Source organism: Heterodontus francisci, chromosome 18 (assembly GCF_036365525.1).
Source record: "Heterodontus francisci isolate sHetFra1 chromosome 18, sHetFra1.hap1, whole genome shotgun sequence".
Classification (NCBI taxonomy): domain Eukaryota; kingdom Metazoa; phylum Chordata; class Chondrichthyes; order Heterodontiformes; family Heterodontidae; genus Heterodontus; species Heterodontus francisci.
The window spans coordinates 68,615,526-68,637,947 of NC_090388.1; the positions used below are offsets into that span (position 1 = coordinate 68,615,526).

The window sequence follows — 22,422 nt, forward strand, 5'->3', positions numbered from 1 at the left end:
ATTCAGTGCACCTGAAGAAATCATTTCTGACAATGGGCCACAGTATACGGGCAGACCTCTCAGGGATATGTGCGCCAAATGGGGCGGAAACCATGTGATGTCCTCACCAAATTACCCTAGGTCTAAAGGTCTTGCAGAGCAAATGGTCTGCACAGTCAAAGCACTTATCCTAAAGTGCAGGACAACAAAACAAGGTTTTCGTGTTGCCATGCTCCACCTCAGAGCTACACCTATGGATACGGGCTTACCGTCACCAGCAGAGATCACGTTTGGCAGGCAAGTGCAGACGACTCTGCCAAGCCATTATCTGTCCAAATTCTCTGAAATGCAGGAGACACTGCTTGAAAAACGGGGGAGAATGAAGATGGTTCATGACCAACATGCAGGGTGGAACTACCTCAGCTACATGTGGGACGCAAGTTCAGGGTCATACACCCCACAATGAAAACATGGTTGCCTGCAGAGGTGTCTGGAATGTACAGTGAGCCTAGATCCTACGAGATTACAACATCTAGCAGAGCATTGTTGAGAAGGAACTGTAAACAACTGAGAGAGGTGTGTAGTACTCCAATTGCGTATGGCGAACTCAAGGGAGCATGGTCCAATGGTGGGGGTGTGACAGATCAACAGTACAGCAGCCAACGCATTGCCAACATGCCTGCAAATCCAGGACAGCCAAGGTGAAATCCAGATCCCCAGCAGGTTATACCATAACTAGATCTGGAAGAGTTGTCAAACCACCAAAACAATATATGGACTCTTAAGCCTCTACATTTGTAAACTTCACAATCTCTATCCATGTGTAAATAATTTTGATGTTATCTAATTTTATGTATTTTTACCTTTAGCATACGAGACTTATCTTTGGAAAGAAAGGAGATGTTGTTTGATTGCCTTTAAAAGTGATGTCCCTTTAAGATCTCAGTATGCTAATGAGCCAAGTACCAGGATGCAGTCATGTGACTACAAGCCTGAGTCACTCTGCTATTGTAACACCTAGAGGCAGGTTCTGTATATAGTTAGCTCTGTACTGAAAAATAGTTTCGCTGCAATAAACCTGTTTGAGATCTTCAACAATCTGGACTCCACACATCTCATTTATGTTTCATCAGACAACATAAAAGAACTCATTACAAATGTGTCAATCATTCCCTGGTTTACCTTTGTCACCTTTCTTAAATAGTTGAGTGACGTGTGCAATTCTGCAATCTAAAGGAATGGTTCCTGAACTGAGAGAACGTTATGGAAGAATATTGCAACTACAATGTTGTCATCTACTTCCTTTAAAATTCTGTGATGGAAACCATCTGGTCTTGTGGATTTTTTACACTTTATGCTATTGTTTTCTTCATTGCTGTTATTTTGCTTAGGTTAATTTTGGTGATTCCCTGACCCTGATTCAATATTAGATTCCTTGGGATTTCCAGCATGCTGACCTCTTCCTCTATTCTAAATACTGACGCACAGTAAATATTCAGCAAGTTCACCATTTTTTTATTTTCATTGACAACATCATCATTATCAGTTTTTAAGGAGCCCACATTGCTCCTGACCACTCTTTTTCCTACTTAGTCAAATTCTTTTGTGTTGATTTTGATATCTCTCTAAGTTTCTTTTCATACTCATTTTTTGTAGCTCTACTATCTGTTTCATGACCCTTTGCTTTTTTTAAATATCTTTCCCATTTGCCAGTATCTGTGCTTTTATTTTGCATTTTTGTGTGCTTTTTCTTATAGTTTTATGTTGTTTCTTACTTTTTTAGTTATCCATGGCTGTCTTTTTGGCAATTAGATGTCTTGTCCCTTGGGGGTATAAACTAGTTCTGTATCACAAATTCCTTTTTGAACACCTTCCACTGATCTGTTGTTTTACTGATTAGCTGATTTGCACAATTTACTGTGGACAGTCATTGTCTCATCCCATTTAATTCACGCTTACCTAAATCTAGAATCTTAGGGTTGGATTTTGTTCCCAGCCCGATGTCGGGTTCCATGGCAGGGGTGGGGGGGGGGTGCCAGACAATTGGAGCGGCAGTGGCCGCCACAGAACCCCAACGCTGGGATTGCCGGGCCTGCTCTTCCTGGGTGGTGGGGAAGCTCTGTGGCGGCCCCTCCGCCACTCTGCAACGGGACCCGACTTAGCATATTTAAATAACACATTTGTGTGAATTTGAATATAAACTGTAGCGATCTTACCTTCAGTTCCTGATCCTTAGCGCGGTGAACAGCACTTGTGCACCTTCACTTTCCCATCCAGGGAAAGCTGGCACCACGGACGTGGGGAAAAGGTGAACTCTGCACTCTGGTGGGTTGGGGGGCGGGGGGGAAGGGGTGAACTCTGCACTTTGATGGGTGGGGGGGATGGGATGAACTCTGCACTTTGCGTATAGGGAACGGGGCAACTCTGCATTTTGTTGAACTGTCTGCAGGCTGCCAACCTTTTAAAAATGGCACCAGCACCTGATTCTGCATTGGTGACACCATGAACAGTATCGCCAGAATGGATGCTGGCCAGCATGCAATTCTCTTCACAGGTCCAATATACCACACAGACTGCACTGTTCCCTAACATTCTCAGTGCCTAAGTATTTTCAGTACTCCTCTAATTGTAATTGTTAGCTATGAAAATCTGTGGGACGTAAATGTGTGTAAATGTTGAACAAGAGCATATTCGGGCTTGACAGGACTGTGATCACTTGCAAGCCCATTGCCATTCTTTGTTCAGGTGCATCGGTAAAGAATGGCTGTTAGGGAAATGCAGCAAACGGCTGTAGCAGTAGAACGATACAAAGCTCAGGCTGCCATCCTCAGGAGAGAGCAATGGGAGTGAAAATATCGTAGACAAAAAAAAGGTAATAAATCATCAATGTAACTCAGACAGGCCACAGGTTGCTTGGTGTGGTATTTGGGAGCATTCAGGTGCAGCAGGGGATGTTATACTTAAGTTAGAATTTACACATATTTTTGAGGCAGAGTAAAGTGAGTGTTGCTCCAGATCGAATTGTGATCAGATTGTGCGCAACTGATCTGGCAGTATGTCATAGTAACAATAGATGAAAAAGTAGAACACAGACCAGTCTCATAAAAAGTTAATCAAAAAATAACAATTGCATGTAAATGTCATGAGCTTGTCTAAAATAAAATGTGGAATGCAAATATTTGTTGTAGCAATTTTTCCTAGATGTTTTGCACTGAAATTGCATAAAGTAAATCTTTCCATTTGTTTTAACTTAGTGACACCACTGACCACCTCCAGGTGCTTACCCATTGTCTCTCGAGACAAGGAGGCCAAAGAAGAAGGAGGCACAGTACATAGAAACTTGACTGCTTTAAGTTCAAGGAGTAAAGGATTATAATCAATCTTTCTGACATGTTCATAAACAATGTACCCAGGTTGCTGACTCTTATTACAACATTATCTGGCCCAATGACTGTACAATCAGAACAAGCAGGGGCAGGTCTGTGGTCTGGTTGTAACTAAACAACAAGGTCCCATGCCATTAACAACAGAGTAAATAAATGAGTGCACTGTATTCCTATCATGAGCTAAAAGTAGAAGTCGCAAAAGATACATTAAATAAGTCTCAATGTTATTCAGTTCATTTTGAAAAGATTTATCTGGCTTCTAAAGAAAGAGGGGCAAGTAGCATTTGCTTAAGTTAACAAGTTATAACAAATATTACAGCATTGTACTACAAAAATAGTGGAGGACATTTATGGAGGGAAATAAAAGCACTGTCAATAGATGACTCAGCTAAATCAATATCTAACCTTCAAAGACCAAGAGCTGGAGAAAGATATTGTATGCTAATACAAAGCCAGAAATTTTAAGTACAATATAGGGCAATGCTCACTGATATTCCCACCGTAACTACAAGTTTACAATTAAAATACATTTGAAGCTCAGTCCAATATGAGTTTTGACACACCTACTGGATTTTATTCCCTCTCTCCTCTCTCATTTCTCCTTTCACTCTTAGTTTTCTCTCTCATTTACTCTTTCTATGTTCCTCATCTCCATCAGTCTCTCTTCCAGTCTGTTTTGCATTCCCTCTTTTCCTCATTCATTGATTATTTAATCCTTCTTCTCTTTCTTTGTCCCTCTACCTTTGAATTTTCCTCAGATTCCACTCTTTCCCTCCATCCAGTGTTATTTTAGATTTAGAGATACAGCACTGAAACAGGCCCTTCGGCCCACCGAGTCTGTGCCGACCATTAACCACCCATTTATACTAATCCTACATTAATCCCATATTCCTACCACATCCTCACCTGTCCCTATATTCCCCTACCACCTACCTATACTAGGGGCAATTTACAATGGCCAATTTACCTATCAACCTGCAAGTCTTTTGGCTGTGGGAGGAAACCGGAGCACCCGGAGGAAACCCACGCAGACACAGGGAGAACTTGCAAACTCCACACAGGCAGTACCCAGAATTGAATCCGGGTCACTGGAGCTGTGAGGCTGCGGTGCTAACCACTGCGCCACTGTGCCGCCCCTTATCTCTATTCCCTCCCCATCATTCTCAAACACTTTCCTGTGTTCTACTTACATTTTTTTCACTCTCTCTTGTTCACTTTCTTTTGCTCTCATTCCTTCTTTCTCCTCCTCTCATTCACTTCTCTCACCCATCCCTGCCTCCCTCATGCTCTCCATCTGTCTCTCTCTCGTTCCATCGCTCCTTGTTTTCTGTCTCTCGCTCTCTCAACACCCCTCTCCTTGCCTCATTCAATTTCTGTCTGCTTTTATTCAGTACATAAAGTTTTGAAGATACGATTCACTCATTCATAATTCTTCAGTGCAGGGTAACAGGAACTGATGCAGAGAAGGGCTCGATGCCTGACTGCTCATATGTCTTCCATTCTCCCTCAGTTCTATCCCTTCTCCATCAATGGCTGCACTTTTTAGGCCACCTGAGATATGATTGTCAGTAGCTGTTGGGAATCCCAACTCTACTTTCTACTGAAGCATGATGCTGTCAGTGAAGTTCATGCTGCCATGAAGGATCTTAGGATAAACTGACGATGGTTTCTCAACACTATTGGGTGGCTTATTTTCTGTTGCAGTTGTGTGGTATTGAAGGCTTGTGTTTGTGATAACTGTGGTACCATCTATTCCAGACTACATCTTTGGCAGGATGAGCAAAGAGCCACATATTAGCCACTGAAGAGCAGCCAGCAGATCGGGAGAGGCCAATTGCCATCCCTGTTCTATAAGGATCAAAACTAGATTACTTCTAATGTCCTGATACCCTGAGGACACCTCTATGCTGCAGGGCTAGTGGCTTATAGCCTACTTTTTATACCAGTTACACAGCACAGGGAGTGAAACCAAAGCAATGTGAAACTCCCCTGAAGCTGGTCCCATTTGTTTTTTAAAATAAAGTTAAATGACTCTAAGTAACTGTATAAGTTGCATCAACATAAAATCAAAATTGCTTCACATCAGCACAAACTGTGTTCTAACAACTCTCCTTTGGCACTGCCTTTGGGTGGTTTGAGCATGGACTGCAATGGAGATGTTTAACTGCGAAGAGGTTGTTAACATAGGTTATCTTTTCAAGGCTTTGTATTAGTATACGATATCTTTCTCCAGCTCACCAAACCAAGCTATACAAATGAGAAAGACACTTGACACCGACAATCGATGACATCATAGAGAAAGTGAATAGTGCTAAACACCTCACTAAACTTGACCTCAATGCAGGCTACCCATCAAATCGAGCTTGCAGAAGAATCGAGATATCTTACTGTATTCTGTATTCATATTGGACTTTTTCAATACAAAAGTCTCAACTCTGGAGTCAGCTCAGTAGTTGAGGTATTTCAGCACTTGATTCAATCTGCACTTCAAGAACTTGAAGGCATGCTGAACATCAGTGATGACATTATCATCTATGGCCGCACTGAAAAGTAACTCGAGACACACCTACATGCATGTCTATAACATCTCAGAGAATGTAACCTCACCTTGAACAAAGACAAGTGCTTATTCAATGAAAGCAGAATTGAATTTTTCGGTCATGTGTTCAATGGTGAAGGAGTATTACCAGATCCACGGAAAGCTGAAGCCATAGCAAACACTTTAAATCCTACGAACATGCAAGAAGTCCGGAGTCTGCTAGGACTCATCACGTACTGTAGTCATTTCATTCCTGACCTTGCTACGCTATCTGCCCCACTACGTGATCTGACAGCAGGGGAGGTGGTGGTGTAGTGGTAATGTCACTGGACTAATAATCTAGAAACCTAAACTAATGCTCTGGGGACATGGGTTTGAATCCTACCATGGCAGATGGTGAAATTTGAATTCAATTAGTAGATCTGTAATTAAAAGCGAGTCTAATGGTGACCATGTTGATTGTTGTCAAAACCCATCTGGTTCACTAATGTCCTTTAGGGAAGGAAATCAGCCGTCCTTACCTTGCCTGGTCTACACGCAGATTCACAGCAATGTGGTTGACTCTGAAATGGCCTAGCAAGCCACTCAGTTGCATCAAATTGCTACAAAGCTTAAAAAAAGGAATGAGTAGGAAAGACCACGGGGAATCGACTTAGGAAATGACAACGGCAAACCCAGCCTTGTCGACCCTGCAAATCCTTCTTACTAACATCTGGGGGCTTGTGTCAAAGTTGGGAGAGCTGTCCCACAGACTAGTCAAGCAACAGCCTGAAATAGTCATACTCATTGAATCATACCTGACATCACCATCCCTGGGTATGTCCTGTCCTGCCGGCAGAACAGACACGCCAGAGGTGGTGGCACAGCTGTATACAGTTGGGAGGGAGTTGCCCTGGGAGTCCTCAACATTGACTCCGGACCCCATGAAGTCTCATGGCATCAGTTCAAACATGGGCAAGGAAACCTCCAGCTGATTACCACCTACCGCCCTCCCTCAGCTGATGACTCAATGCTTCTCCATGTTGAACACCCCTTGGAAGAAGCACAAAGGGTAGCAAGGGCACAAAATGTATCTGCTTGGGGGACTTCAATGTCCATCACCAAGAGTGGCTCAGTAGCACCACTACCAACTGAGCTGGCTGCACCTAAAGGACATAGCCGCAAGACTGGGTCTGCTGCAGGTGGTGAGGGAACCAACAAGAGGAAAAAACCTACTTGACTTTGTCCTCACCATCTGTCCATGACAGTATTGGTAGGAGTGACCACCGCACAGTCGTTGTGGAGAAGAAGTCTCGTCTTCACAATAAGGATACCCACCATTGTGTCGTATGGCACTACCACAATGGGGATAGATTTTGAACAGATCTAGTAACTCAAAACTGGGCATCCACGAGGTACTGTGGGCCATCAGCAGCAGCAGAATTGTACTCAACCACAATCTGTAACCATATGGCCTGGCATATTCCCCCACTCTACCATTACCATCAAGCCAGGGGACCAACCGTGGTTCAATGAAGAATGCAGGAGGGCATGCCAGGAGCAGCACCAGGCATATCTCATACTTGCATGCCAAACAGTGGAAGCAGCATGTGATAGACAGGACTAAGTGATCCCACAACCAACAGATCAGATCTAAGCTCTGCAGTCCTGCCACATGCAAGTCGTGAATGGTGGTGGACAATTAAACAACTAACAGGAGAAGGAGACTCCACAAGTATCCCCATCCTAAATGATGGGGGAGTCCAGCACATCAGGGCAAAAGACAAAGCTAAAGCATTTACATCCATCTTCAGCCAGAAGTGCCAAGTGGATGATCCATCTTGGCCTCCTCCTGAGGTCCCCAGCATCACAGGTGCCAGTCTTCTGCCAATCCGATTCACTCCACGTGATATCAAGAAATGGCTGAAGGCTGGTGTTACAGCCAAGTGAGGAGTGGATCACAGTCACCCCTCTTACCCTTCCTCTTATTTGACCGCAACAGGGTTTATTCCTTTTAAACAGTGTTTATGCTTCGTACTCTGTGGGTGTTTTACCTTTTCCCTTAAAGTGATTGTGAAAGAACCAATCAGAAAGGTACTCTTGAGTTTAAACAAGAAAGAGGTAAGTTTATTATACTCAAGAAGCTAATCTCGATCTAAATTAATAATAAAAATACACCACAAATTCGCACATACAATCACACGAGGATCACACACACACAAATAGATTACAAAGTGGAAAGTAGGTTTTTGATTGGATTAAAGTCCAGAATAAATATAAATTAAATACACTGTCGGTAGGGTTGGATGTTTTGGTGGTCTTCCGAATTAAGTTATATTCTTGAAGTCCTTGGTTGGTCAAAGTGCACTTTGTGGCTGGCCTACTTTGTTCAGGGTTTTCTTGAAGGCAGACTGGTAGGTTGCTCTCTTCCCCTGGTCTCTGGCTGTAGTAGTGTGTAGGCTTGGAGGGTCCATTGTCGCAGATGTTTTTCAAACTTGAGGTTTTCTGGGGAAAGAGAAAGAAAGAAAGAAAGGGAGGTTCACAGCTTTCTCTGCAGTCTCAGTTACTGCTTGTCTCTTCAATGTGTAACAAAAACTCCCATTTTTTTCAGAGATGGACAGACGGTCACACGGTTCTCTCAATCACCTTTGTTTTTAATGAGGTCCAAAGTCTAAAACTCAAAACCTTTCTCAGATGCTGTTGTCAGTATTGATCCCCTGGAGGGACATCTCCACTTATGAATGCCTTGAGAAGGCTTTGAATGTCTCGTTAATGAGGATGATCTGAATAATTTACTTAGTTAGCCAAAGCATTGTTCTGGCTGGGCTTCTTGTTCGGCTTCTGGCTCTGGTTGGGGCCTTGTAATGTCCAAGGGTGTTTCAGATGCAAATTGCAGTAGCCATCTTGGCTGACAGTTTTTTTTTTAAAGTTAACTGTAAGAATTTGTACATTAATAGTCTAATGTAAGTTTCCAACCGATGAATTAATATTTTTCATTTGGCATTTGGTTTTCTTGACACTGGTTACTGCAAAGGCTATGGGCCCTGACAACATTCTGGCAATAGTACTGAAGACTTGTGCATCAGAACTAGCCACACCCCGAGCCAAGCTGTTCCAGTACAACACTGGCATCTACCTGGCAAAGTGGAAAATTGCCCAAGTATGTCCTCTACACAAAAAAGCAGAACAAATCTAACCTAGTCAATTACTGCCCTATCAGTCTACTCTTGATCATCAGCAAAGTGATGGAAGGGGCAGTCGACAGTGCTATCAAGTGGCACTTGCTCAACAACAACCTGCTCACTGATGCTCAGTTTGGGTTCCGGCAGGGCCACTCAGCCCTGACCTCATTACAGCCTTTGTCCACAAAGAGGACAAAAGAGCTGAACTCCAGAGCTGAGGTGAGAGTGGCTGCCCTTGACATCAAGGCAGCATTTGATCGAGTATGACATCAAGGAGCCCCAGCAAAATTGGAGTCTATGGGAATCAGGGGAAAAACTCTCCACTGGTTGGAGTATACCTAGCACAAAGGAAGATGGTTGTGGTTGTTGGAGGTCAATCATCTCAGTCCCAAGACATCACTGCTGGAGTTCCTCAGGGTAGTGTCCTAGGCCCAATCATTTTCAGATGCTTCATCAATCACCTTCTCTCCATCATAACGTTAGAAGTGGGGATGTTCACTCATGATTGCTCAGTACCATACATAACTCCTCAGATACTGAAACAGTCCGTGTCCAGATGCAGCAAGACCTAGACAACATCAGGCTTGGACTGATAAGTGGCAAGTAGCATTCGCGCCACGCAAGTGGCAGGGAATGACTATCTCAAACAAGAGAGAATCTAACCATCTCCCCTTGATATTCAATGGCATTACCATCGCTGAATCCCCCACTATCAACATCCTGGGGGTTACCATTGAACAGAAACTAACTGGACCAGCCACATAAATACTGTGGCTACAAGAGTAGTTCAGAGGCTGGGAATTCTGCTGTGAGTAACTCAGCTCCTGACTCCCCAATGCCTGTCCACCATCTACAAGGCACAAGTCAGGAGTGTGATGGAATACTCTCTACTTGCCTGGACAGGTTCAGCTCCAACAACATTCAAGAAGCTTGCCACCAACCAGAATAAAGCAGCCTGCTTGACTGGCACCTCATCCACCACCTTCAACATTCACTCCCTTCACCACTGATGAACAGTGGCAGCAATGTGTACCGTGTACAAGATGCATTGTAGGAACGCACCAAGGCTCCTTCGACAGCACCTTCCAAACCCGCAACCTCTACCACCTAGAAGGACAAGGGCAGCTGATGCATGGGAACACCATCAGCTGCAAGTTCCCCTTCAAATCACATACCATCCTGTCTTGGTACTATATCGCCATTCCTTCACTGTCACTGGGTCAAAATCCTGGAACTCCCTTCCTAACAGCACTGTTGGTGTGGCTACACCCCAAGGACTGCAGCGGTTAAAGAAGGCAGCTCACCACTACCTCCTCAAGGGCAATTAGGGATGGGCAATAAATGCTGGCCTAGCCAGATCCCATGAACAAATGAAAAAAAGAGACCACCAATTAGGAATGGACTAAATCACACAAACAGGCAGTACATCAGATCAAACGATGTATACCAGCAAGTTGCACAAATGCCTATTTCGACCCTGCAAAAACCATCCAGCTAGTCATGGATGCAAGCCCGGTTGGTTTGGGTACAGGTAACGCATCAATCGTTGCGATGGCAAGCAGATCATTCACACCCAGAAAGAAACATTATTTACAAATAGAGAGAAAAACACTCTCAATCACATGGGGTATCTTACACTTTCCTCTCTACTCATATGAAAGCAAATTTAAAGTAATAACTGATCATAAACCACTAGTAAGTTGTTCAACAATCCACATAGCAAACCACCTAATTGAATGGAATTTTGGATACTCAAACTCCAAGAGTAGAGTTCCAGGTTGAGTATCAGCCAGGCAAGTTCAACCCAGTGGGCTATCTTTCGAGACATCCATTGCCGACACTGAGTCCTACGAGTCATGAGCAAAAGGTTGCTGAACAACACCTTAACTATATATGCAGAAATGTGGTGACAAAGTCACTAATACTAGCCGACATCAAAGCAGTACCAAAACAAGATGAAGATTTGCAACGATATATGAAGGCTACGGAATCACGAAACTGAAAAGATGTGATCGAGAAAGCGTCAACAAACAAAATCGCTCACACATTACAAGGTCTTCATAATGTTAGAAATGAGCTCACCATTACAAACACATTTGATCTTGTATTACGTAACAACTGTATTGTCATTCCACACTCATTGAGGCAATGAGTCGTCGATATGGCACATGAAGGACACCAGGGAATTGTCAAGAACAAACAATTCCTTGGGAAAAGGTATGGTTCCCAGGAATTGACTGTATGGTAGAGCATAAAATCACTGTTTGCCATGTCAAGCAACCACAATGTCAAATCTTCACAATCCTCTTATGATGTCTGAACTACCTCCAAGACCATGGATTGAAGTCAGCGTTGATTTCATAGATTTGCCCACAGGTGAACACCTACTTGTTGTTCCTGATGACTACAGCAAATTCCCAATTGTGGAGTTATTTATGTCAACTACAATGAATGCAGTCACCTCAAAGCTTGACCAGATTTTCACATTGTTTGGAATCCCTCAAACGGTAAGAAGTGACAATGGACTCCCATTTAACAGCGATGAGTTCAACAAATTCGTGAACTACTTAGGGTTCACTCATAGGAAAATTACACCTCGTTGGCCAAGAGCTAATTGTGAAGTTGAGAGATTTATGCAAACCTTGAAAAAAGTGCAGCTGCAGCTGAGAACAAGTCATGGAAGCTAGAGCTATATCATTTTCTTTGTAATTACAGAGTGACACCTCATTCAACTACTGGAAATCCTCCATCTTTATTGTATGATTGTCTTTCAGAGTGATGTTCCTTTCAGATCTTAGTATGCTAATGAGCTAATTACCATGATGTAGTCATGTGACTCAGCCAGAGTCACTCTGCAACTGTGACACCCAGAGTAAGGTTCTGTAAATAATTTGCTCTGTCTGGCATATACCTGTTAGCTGTTAATAAACCTGCTGGAGATCTTCAGCATTACTGGACTCCACACGTTTATTTATGTTGTATCATACAACACAGAGAACTCATCATAATCTTTGCACATCCTTTGCGCACACGTCTACCAGAGCTGTACTGCAGAGCTGATGATCAACATGATTGTACAGAGAAGGATTGAATGAAAATACATGCAAAGCAAAACAGAAAACTTCAAGCTACACCACTAAAGACAGGAGATAAAGTACTTGTGAAACATGCAACCATTTGTTGTGACCAACACAAAAGGATCAATGATCACTGCTAAGCACGGTTCACAAATCATCACAAGAAACGCGCATTCTTCAAAGCACTGAAAACAGCACTCGCAAGCATTGAATCCGATTCTGACATGGACACCTCAGATGAAGAACATGATTCAAATGAGGCTACACTTGATGACAGACGATATCCTACTCATGAGAGAAAATGCCCACTTAAGTGACTATTTTACAAAATGAACTATTGACGTTTAAGTTTATCGCTTACATTTTTAGATAAAAACTATTGAAACATGCTCTGTCTCTCATTTACTAAAAAGGGGAGGGTTGTAGTGTTGTGAAATTGAAATTGCATTGTGTACCATAGAGGCTGCTGTAGAACAAAGAGAAAGTGAAACAGAATAAATGAAAATGCTGCAGCCTTTGTCTCTCAGTCTCTGCCTCATCTCTTATACTCAACTTGGCTAAATCTCACTCAAGTTCCGAGGACATCCCAGGGAGGGGTGTTGAGAGTGAGCTAGAGAGAAATGAGGAGAAGTGGAATGAGAAAGACAGACAGATGGAGAACATGAGAGAGGTGGGGACGTAGTGAATGAAAGGAGTAGAAAGAAGGAATGAAAGAAACAGAAAGAGAGGAGTGGACTACCTAAGTACATCCTGAGGTCAACTAGGTGAGAGATGTTTCTGTAGGTTGTTAGCTATTTGTAAATTGAGGTCAGAAAATCCCATGGAAAAACGACTGGCTTTCTTTCTAGTGCCTTCAATACATTTGACACTGTGGAGAGTGGCATCTGCAGTGTATTGTCTGAAGCACAACGGCATTGTCAAATCCAAGACTTTTGTTTCACATTCACATATATCTCAGCTATTTAAGATTTTTTTTACTCAGCTTTAACTGATTTGCATGTGATTTGACTGCCTTGTTAAAGTCACAAGCCATGGTAAAAGAAGCAAGAATTCAACCTCCTGGAAGCAACAGAAGAGGAAAGAGAACTGAAGATTTGATGGATAGGTCACTGAAGCCATTGGTTCTGTATTCTTAGGCAGTGGAGAAAGCAAATTAAAATTATAGGATGCATAGTCAAGGGTGTAACTTAAGACAATATTGAAAGGAGATCATTTTGAAATTGTATCTGATCATGGAAAGAGTTATGAAGACAGATTGACTATTCTGCAACTGTACATTTGGGAGAAATTAGATCCAAGAAAGTTCTTTTTTCAAGGTGAATAGAAGTGGTACAAATTTAAGTTTGTCAAGCGAACATGAAATTGAGACAACTAATAGAAGTGTGGAACAGAAAACATGGCAAGATTTACAAAAAGGACTGGATAACTTCCTTTTAGTAAATAATAAAGAAAAAAACCATGATGGGATAATCATACATATATTGGGCTGAATTTTATGAGCCCTCTAGGGATGGGCAGCGCAGCATGGGGGCCGGTAAAAGAACAAGGGATGGCAGGCGGGGCGGGGGTGGATTGGAGTGCCCACCGCCTTCTTGATGCCATTCAATTTTGTCAAGGGTGGGGGAGGCAGAGGATGGCCTTCGCAGAGGCCAATTGCGGCCCCCTTAAGTGGCCAATTAGTGGCATTTTACCAGTGGCGGGGGGCTCTTCCACCATGTGTGGAGGCCACCCAGTAACACTAGACGGCCTCCATGTGAGCTGGTGGGGGAGGCCCTCCTTCTTGGGCAATCTATGGCCGATGGAGGGCCCCCAGCCTGAATGGCTCCGGCAAGCCCAACCCCAATTACCTCCTTTCCGAGAGTCCATGGCTGCTCCTGGTCCTGTGACTGCTGCAGTTCCAGCCGTGGCCACAGCTCCTGGTGGCGCTGCTGGAACTGCTGAGCTGCCAGCCCTCTGATTGGCCGGCAGCTCCCGGAACTGGGATCCCTGCCCTTAAAGAGACGGGGACCCAGGCGCTGGGCAGTTAATTGCCCAAGCACCTTGAAATGCAGCCGGGGGACCCCTCACCTTTTTGGCCCAATGTCAGGACTCCCATCGGCTGCATAAAACTCAGGCCATTGTGTCAGCTTTGACTCAGTAGGTAGCACACTTGCATCTGAATCAGACGGTTGTGGCTTCCACTCCAGGGCAGCTGACACTCCCAGTGCAGTACTAAGGGAGTGCTGCACTGTTGGAGGTGCCGTCTTTAGGATGAGATGTTAAGCCAAGGCCCTGTCAGTCCTCTCAGGTGTAAGTAATAGACCCAATGGCATTATTTGAAATGGAGCAGGGTGGAAGCGGGATCTTCCTCGGTGTCTTGACCAATATTTATCCCTCAACCAACACCACTAAAACCAATTAACTGGTAATTCTCTATTTGCTATTTGTGGGAGCTTGTGTGCAAATTGGCTGTCGCATTGCCTACATTACAAAAGTGATTACGCTTCAAATTGACTGTTCAGAAGGCATGAAAGCAGTTATAAAAATGCAAGTCTTTTCCTTTAAACAGGATTAAGGGCTATCAGTTCTAGAATTAAAGTAAATAACCGCTGGACGATTTGGATGGTCTTCTCCAGTCCAAAATAGTAGTTACTATGAAGCTTTCGCAAAACATTCTTGAGTTGCACAATAGTGTTATCTCTTAATCGTGAAATTGAAAGCTATTCAAACTCATCAACAATAATTTACAAAATCCAGATATAATTTGCATTATTTCAGAAGATCGAGGGTCAAATTTTTCACCAATTCTGTATATTTGAATTTATATACTGTATGCACAAGTAATTAAGGTGTCAGCCTTGGCACAGTATAAAAGCAAGTTTTTTTATAATACACATGGATTTTACAAGCTCTGTGGTGGGGGGGGGGGTGCGGGAGGGCTGGTATATGGGTCCAGCAGAGGTTCGCCATGGAGGCCGACGCTGGAAACGCCCGGCCTGATCCTCCTGGTGGCGACAAGGCTCTGTGGCGATCCCCTGATGCTGGGCGGTGGGAACTAAATATTTAAATGAATGACTTGAATAAATGTAAATAAACTTACCTGAAATCCTCCGGGCCCACCGCGATCTTTGGCGCAGCGGCCATCACTCCCGCGCCTTCAATTCCCCGTCCGGGGAAAGCCGACATGACACTAGTGGGGACGGTGGAGGAGTTAAGATTTTCAGTGCAGGAGTGGGGTGGGGACAGGGTCAAATAAACGTGATGGGTGTAGGGAATGGTGGGAAGGGGTGAACTTTAAACCTTCTGCAGTCTGGGGGTGGGAGGAGGTCAGATTTTAAAGTGTGTTCTGGTGGGGGAAGGGCAAATACTTCATGTAATTGTTATTGGGGGATGGGAAAGACACATTAGAAATTTATTTGATAAATTTTGGAGCTATATCTTTATAAATTTAAATATCCAGCAGGACTAGCTGCCCTTTAAAAATGGTGCCAGTGCCTGCGCACAGGCAGCTGACACCATTGCTGGTGACAGACAGCCCACCCCTTCCACATAATTGAGGGGGTGGGATGCCCTGGCTATTTAAATGAGCCACTGCAAGGGAGATCATGGCGGCTCTTTGGTGTGCGGCCTGCATGCGCGGGCCGCCAGTTTTTGAGCTCACTGCCGGACTCTTAAAATCCAGCCCATGATTTCCAGGTTTAATTAGTTGTATTGAATTCATCTGAAACCGTCTTGTATTTAGTGATTGAGAAATGAATATAGGGATAGAAATTAGTGTCAGCAGTGTTAATCTCACAAATGCGTGATGCACTTATGACAAATTCCTCTCTTTTCTGTTTTAATGGAGTCATTAAACTAGTTATACTTTATACATTGTCTTTGACACCAAATGCTTATGTTATATTTCATATATCTTGAAAATATATATCCATTTGACATCTATTAATAAATTAATAGATACTTGTCTCAGTTGTGTGGCGGCCCTGATTATTCAGTAGAATAAGAATCAAGATATTTCTATTGACTATTATAATAAAGACAAATCCATTACTCATCACTGGTACTTGTTTGAACTTGCAAAATGATTCCTAATGTAGCACAAGAACAAATGGGGCCAGATTTTCAAAGTGGAGACGGAAAACAGGAGCCTGCTCTGGTTATTGGTCTGAAACCTGCCTCCTCTGGGAAGCTGATTCAGATTGCATTTTTCAAGTGGGAAAGCCTTAATCGGTATGGAGACAAGTTTCCTGTCCTGTTAGAGCCAGTGGGATCAAAAATGCCAGTGGGTCAGATCAAGTGTAGGGCTCATGTTGACTCCTACAGCAGCCATCACTGAGGGAGAGATCTGCCTTCCGCAGCATCAGAGGGAAGGAAGCTGGAGGCCTGGCACTAGGGACAGGGCAGACTCTCGCTTCATCAATGCCCACCTGGATCTAATGCTGCAGGCCGTGCGGGAGAGGAGGGTAGTCCACATCCCAAGAGGGCACCTCTCTGTTCAGTGTTATTCCCCCTCCACCCCCTCTTCCTCCTCCTCTCTTACCTCCTGCTCCTCTCCTGATGATCTGTCTCCTTCCAGGGTCTCATTGTTCTCAAAATCCACTCCTCTCTGGAAGGCCATGTTATGGAGAGCACAGCAGTCCACCACAATGACCAAGACCCTTGCAGGAGGGCATGGAGGGTGCTACCTGACCGATCCAGGTGACAGAATCGCATCTTCAGAAACACAATGGCCTGCTCAATGGTTGTCCTGCTGAACAGGTGGCATTGGTTGTATCGCCTCTGTGCCTCTGTCTGGGGCTCCTGTCGAGTAGTCACAAGCCATCTCTTCAAAGGATTCCCCTTATCCCCTTGGAGCCAGCCATGCACTTGGTGGATGGAGTGAAGATCCGAGGCAGCCTGTATTGGCAGAGGATGAAGGAGTCACGGCAGCTGCCAGGAAAGTTAGTGTGAACATGGATGAAGTTCTTGTTGTGGTTGCAGACCATTTGGATGTTGAGGGAGTGGAAGCCCTTCCCGTTGATGGATCTCACTGACCAGTCACTGGGTGCCTTGATGGCCACATGGGTACAATCGATGATGCCCTGCACCTGAGGAATCCATTGATAGCGTCAAAACCCAATGCCCTCTGTGCCAGTGTAGGCCCATCTGTGTCAAAGTGGGTGTAGTCCCTGCCTTCCTGAAAAGGGCATCCATAACCTTCTTATGGCCTAATGAGATGTTGACTGTGAGATGCCACATAGGTCCACAGCTGATCCCTGGAAAAACCCGGTTACATAGGAATTTAGGGCAATGGAGACCTTGATGGCTGCAGGTAGGGGGTTGCCATGGGGTTTTGAGGCCTCAGGTCATTGTGGATAAGAGCACACAGGACGAAACCATCTGCCTGGATCGGTGCAGCCTCCTACGGCACTGACGCTCTGTCATTTGCAGTTAGCTGACTCTTGGGTTCTGCACCCAATATTTTGGGTAGCATGTTTCTCCCACTGCAGCCCCCCGCTGTGCTCCTCTGGGCTCCTGCTGTCCAGCAGGTTGCATCTGCTGCCATTTATCCTGGCTGCTCTATCAGCTGGGCTTTGAACGCTCACCAGGCCTTCCCATGCCAATCCCAGGTGCCACAGTGATGCCAGCGGGCTCACTTCCCGATCCGGTTTCATGGCACTCTCCAATGTAACATTTAACTCTTCCTGCTTCAACAATATCCAAGCGGAGACACATCTGGGGCAGCTGGGCTTTATTTGCTGCCTTTGCTTTAAATTAAACAGCCATTTCCATTGCCCTCATCTCCCTCCACAATGCTCACGTCCTCACAATCTTGCCGTGTTCCCTACCTCCACCCCCACCCCCCCATGGCATTTTCCCCATTCCCAGTCTTTAAAAAGATAGCTCCCTGCTCCTGACAAGCCTGTTAATGAGCTCTTTAATGAACTCAACAGGCAATTAATTGGACATGGGCGCCTGACCCGTTCCTTCCCTGCCAGCGGAAGTTTAAAAATAGCCTGTGTTCTGGAGGAGGCGGGACCCAGTGCTGACCTCCAAGAAAATGATCTTCAAATCGCGCTTGCTGATGTCCCCACTTTCAGCAGGGATTGAAAATCCAATGCCTGAAATCACAACAGTAAAGAACAGAGGATGTAACAAGTCATCTAAGTCTACTTGAGAATTTGCTTCAGACTTGAACGCATTTTTAAATAGCATTGTAATGCGTGCAGTGTGATTTTCAGAACATTTTTGGGGGGCGGATTTACAAAAGCTCATCATTTACCCCTGCCTACAGGCCAGGATTTTCATGCAACTTTCAATCAGATAACAAAAGGGGGAGACATTTTATAGACCTTGTAACTCAGACTAGAGTTATGACCTGAGCAACTCAGAAACAGGACACTTAGTCTAGAACATTCCTGAATGCATTGTAACCTGATGACATTTGATTGAAGCCAGCTATTTTTAAACAGGCAGCCATTTATAGAGAAAAACACTTTTCCTGATGCATGGTGTTTCAGAGATTATCACAGTTTTTATGGTGTTCTGACAATTACCAAGACAGAAATGGTGCCAACAAATGGAAAACTCTGTATTTTCCATTTCCATATCATGGCCCAAAGTATAGGAACATGGGAAGAGTAAAGGAACAGAAGTAGGCCATTCAGCCCCTCAAGCCTATTCTGCCCATTCAATTAGATCACTGCTGATCTGTATCTCTACTTCATCTATAGTCTTGGTTCCATAACCCTTCTCAGTTTTGAAACTTTCAATTGATCTAGCCTCAACAGCTTTTTTGGGTGGGTTGGTGCTGGGGGGGGTGGGGTGGGGGTTGCGGGGGAGAGTTCCACATTTCCACTACCCTTTGTGTGAAAAAGTACTTTCTGATATTACTCCTGAATAACTCATTTTAAGGTTATCGCCCCTTGTTCTGGACTTCCCCACCAGAGAAAATAGCTTCTATGCAGCCTATCAAATCCTGTAATCATCTTCAAGACTTCAGTTAGATCACATGTTAATCTTCCATATTAAAGAAAGTACAAGATTAATCTATGCAATCTGTTCATTTAATGTAACCCTTTTAGCCCCAGTATCATTCTGGCGAATTGTGCTCCAAGGCTAATTTATCCTTCCTGAGGTGCAGTGCCCAGAACTAATGAACTAATGCAATATTCCAGATGGGGTTTATTTTATTTTATTTTTATTTAGAGATACAGCACTGAAACAGGTCCTTCGGCCCACCGAGTCTGTGCCAACCAACAACCACCTATTTATACTAATCCTGCAGTAATCCCATATTCCCTATCACCTACCTACACTAGGGGCAATTTACAATGGCCAATTTACCTATCAACCTGCAAGTCTTTGGCTGTGGGAGGAAACCGGAGCACCCGGCGAAAACCCACGCGGTCACAGGGAGAACTTGCAAATTCCACACAGGCAGTACCCAGAATTGAACCCAGGTCCCTGGAGCTGTGAGACTGCGGTGCTAACCACTGTGCCACCCTCTGTACAGCACTCTGTACAGATATAACATAACTTCCACCCCTTTGAATTCCATCCCCTTGAGGTAAGGGTGAACATTCCATTAGCCTTCTTAGTTAAAAGCAAAATACTGCGGATGCTGGAAATCTGAAATAAAACATTTATTGTTTTTATTTCAGCCTTCTTAGTTATATTTTTTGTACCTGTCCGCTAGCTTTTAGTGATTTCCATACTTCAACCTCTAAATCTCTGCTTATCCACAGTTCCTAGTTTCTTGGCATTTAGAAAATACTCTGATCTATCATTCTTGGGTCCAAAGTAGATAAACTTACACTTTCCCACATTGAATTCTATTTGCCATAGTTTTGCCTACTCACTTAATCTGTCAATGTCCCTTTGCAACTTTCTGCTCCCATCTACACTTATTTACTGTCCACCTACTTGGATATATGGCTCTCTATTCCTTCATCCAAGTCATTCATAAATATATTGAAAAGCATTGACCCCAGTACAGATCCCTGGGGGACACCATCAGTCACATTTGAGTACATGCCTATTATCCCTACGCCCTGTCTCCTACCTCCTAACCAATTACCTATCTAAACCATTAGATTGCTTCCAATTCCATAATGCTCACATACGAACATACAAACATACTAATTAGGAGAAGTAGGCCATTCGGCCCCTTTAGTCGGCTCCGCCATTCAATAAGATTATGGCTGATCTGTTTGTGTCTCGAATTCCACACTCCAATCTCCCCTGATAACCTTTGATTCCCTTGCCTAACAAGAATCTATCTACCCCCGCCTTAAAATTATTCAATGTCCCTGCCTCCACCACTTCTGAGGCAGAGAGTTCCAAAGTAGCACAGCCCCCAAGAGAAAAAAATTTCTTCATCTCTGTCCTAAAAGGGCAACCCTAATTTTAAAACAGTGCTCCCTAGTTCTGGACTCTCTCACAAGAGGAAACATCCTTTCCACATCCACCTTGTCTAGACCGTTCAGGATCTTATACACTTCAATCAAGTCTCCCCTCACTCTTCTAAACTCCAGTGAAAACAAGCCCAGTCTGTCCAACCTTTCCTCATAAGACAACCTGCTCATTCCAGGTATCAATCCAGTAAACCTCCTCTGAAGCGCCTCCAACGTATTCCCATCCTTCCTTAAATAAGCACCCCAAAACTGCACACAGTATTGGACATGTGGTATCACCAATGCCCTGTCTAACTGAAACATAACATCCTTACTTTTATTTTCAATTCCTCTCGTAATAAAGGATAGCATTCCATTAGCCTTCTTTATTATTTGCTGTACCTGTATACTAATTTTTTGTGACTCATGCACCTTGGGGTTCAGCAGTCATTTTCAGTTTAAGTAATACTCTGCTTTTTTATTCTTGCTGCCAAAGTGAACAACTTCACATTTTCCCACATTATACTCCATCTGCCAGATTTTTGCCCACTGACTTAACCTATCTATATCAGTCTGCAAGCTCCTTATGTCCTCTTCACAACGTACTTTCCCACCTATCTTTGTGTCATCTGCAAATTTAGCTACCATGCCATCACTGCCCTCATCAAAGTTTTTGTTAATAGTCTGTTACATGGCTTCTGGAGGTCCATATAAATAACATCCATGGACCCTACCATGTTAGCCATCTCCTCAAAATATTCAGTTGGGTTCATTCGACATGACTTACTTTTCATAAATCCATGCTGGCTCTCTCCGATCGGGTCATATGCTCAATCACTCTATCCTTAGTAACAGTTTCTAGTAACTTCTCCACAACTGACGTTAGACTACTAGACTTATAATTTCATAGTTTATCTCTTCTTAAATAATGAAGGGACATTGCAATTTTCCAATCCAAAGGACAATTTCTGAATCAAGGATATTTGCTTTTCAGCATTGGACAGAATGCCTTTTTAATAATTCTTTCCAATGTTATACCATTTGTGTCATATGCTTTTACATCTCAAAAGAAGTCGAGGCTTGGTTATAAATACAAACACCAACCCACTTATTAGACCATATCAGTTAAATTGTGGAATCTCGACTTTAAATTGTTCAACACCATATTACAGTTTAGTGCTCAGGACAGTGTAAAGTAAATAGAATGGCGGGATATTTTCCACGAGATACAAGGGTAAATTTTGCAAGACCCTGCACCAGAGGTGGAGCCTTGCATGCAATATCAAGGAATCATAAAACAATGGGCACACTGCTCACGATTTCTCAATCCTTGTCCACTGCATGTGAAGGCCCCCATGACATCATGTATCCGTGTAAAATGTCCTTCAGAACATAGCTCTTTTCTGCCCAATTTACCAGACAGATTTATATCACTTGGCAGCTCATAACAATGAATGGAGGGTAAAAAGCACTATTATTGCTAAAATACAACAGGTTACACACCCCAACTAAGAGCGGGTGTGCTAATATAAAACAATATTGTGGAATGACATCATAGATCACATTTCCCCATATTACTACCTTAGCAGTACCACACACAAGTAATGGCAGCACACTACTATAATAGAATATTGTTTTACAATCAGGTGAGGAGGGGTCAAATGGTTCCCTTTTTTCCCTTTCATTGTTTGACCACAACAGGCTTACTTCTTTTTTGGAAAGCATATACTTGCCAATTCAGTGAGTGGTTAACTGTTTACATGCTGTGAGCATAAAAAGAATCAATTGGACAGGTTTTCTTGAGTTTAACAAAAAAAATAAGTTAGCTTTATTATACTTAAACCGATCTTAGTAAAATAATAAAATATGCTCCGACTTTCACACCGACACACGCTCAAAGTTCACACGTACACACAAATAGGTTAC

At 43.5% G+C, this 22,422-nt stretch overlaps 1 protein-coding gene across 1 annotated transcript in view; it reads left to right on the forward strand.

The window, feature by feature from the left end:
• Window positions 1-16,202: 16,202 nt before the first annotated feature.
• The window catches only part of LOC137379357 (cadherin-related family member 3-like), an 88,335-nt gene continuing 82,115 nt past the window's right edge, over window positions 16,203-22,422 (forward strand). The window contains exon 1 of the mRNA XM_068050063.1: window positions 16,203-16,419. Coding sequence (XP_067906164.1) covers window positions 16,203-16,419 — 217 coding nt within the window. The remainder of the gene's footprint in view (window positions 16,420-22,422) is intronic.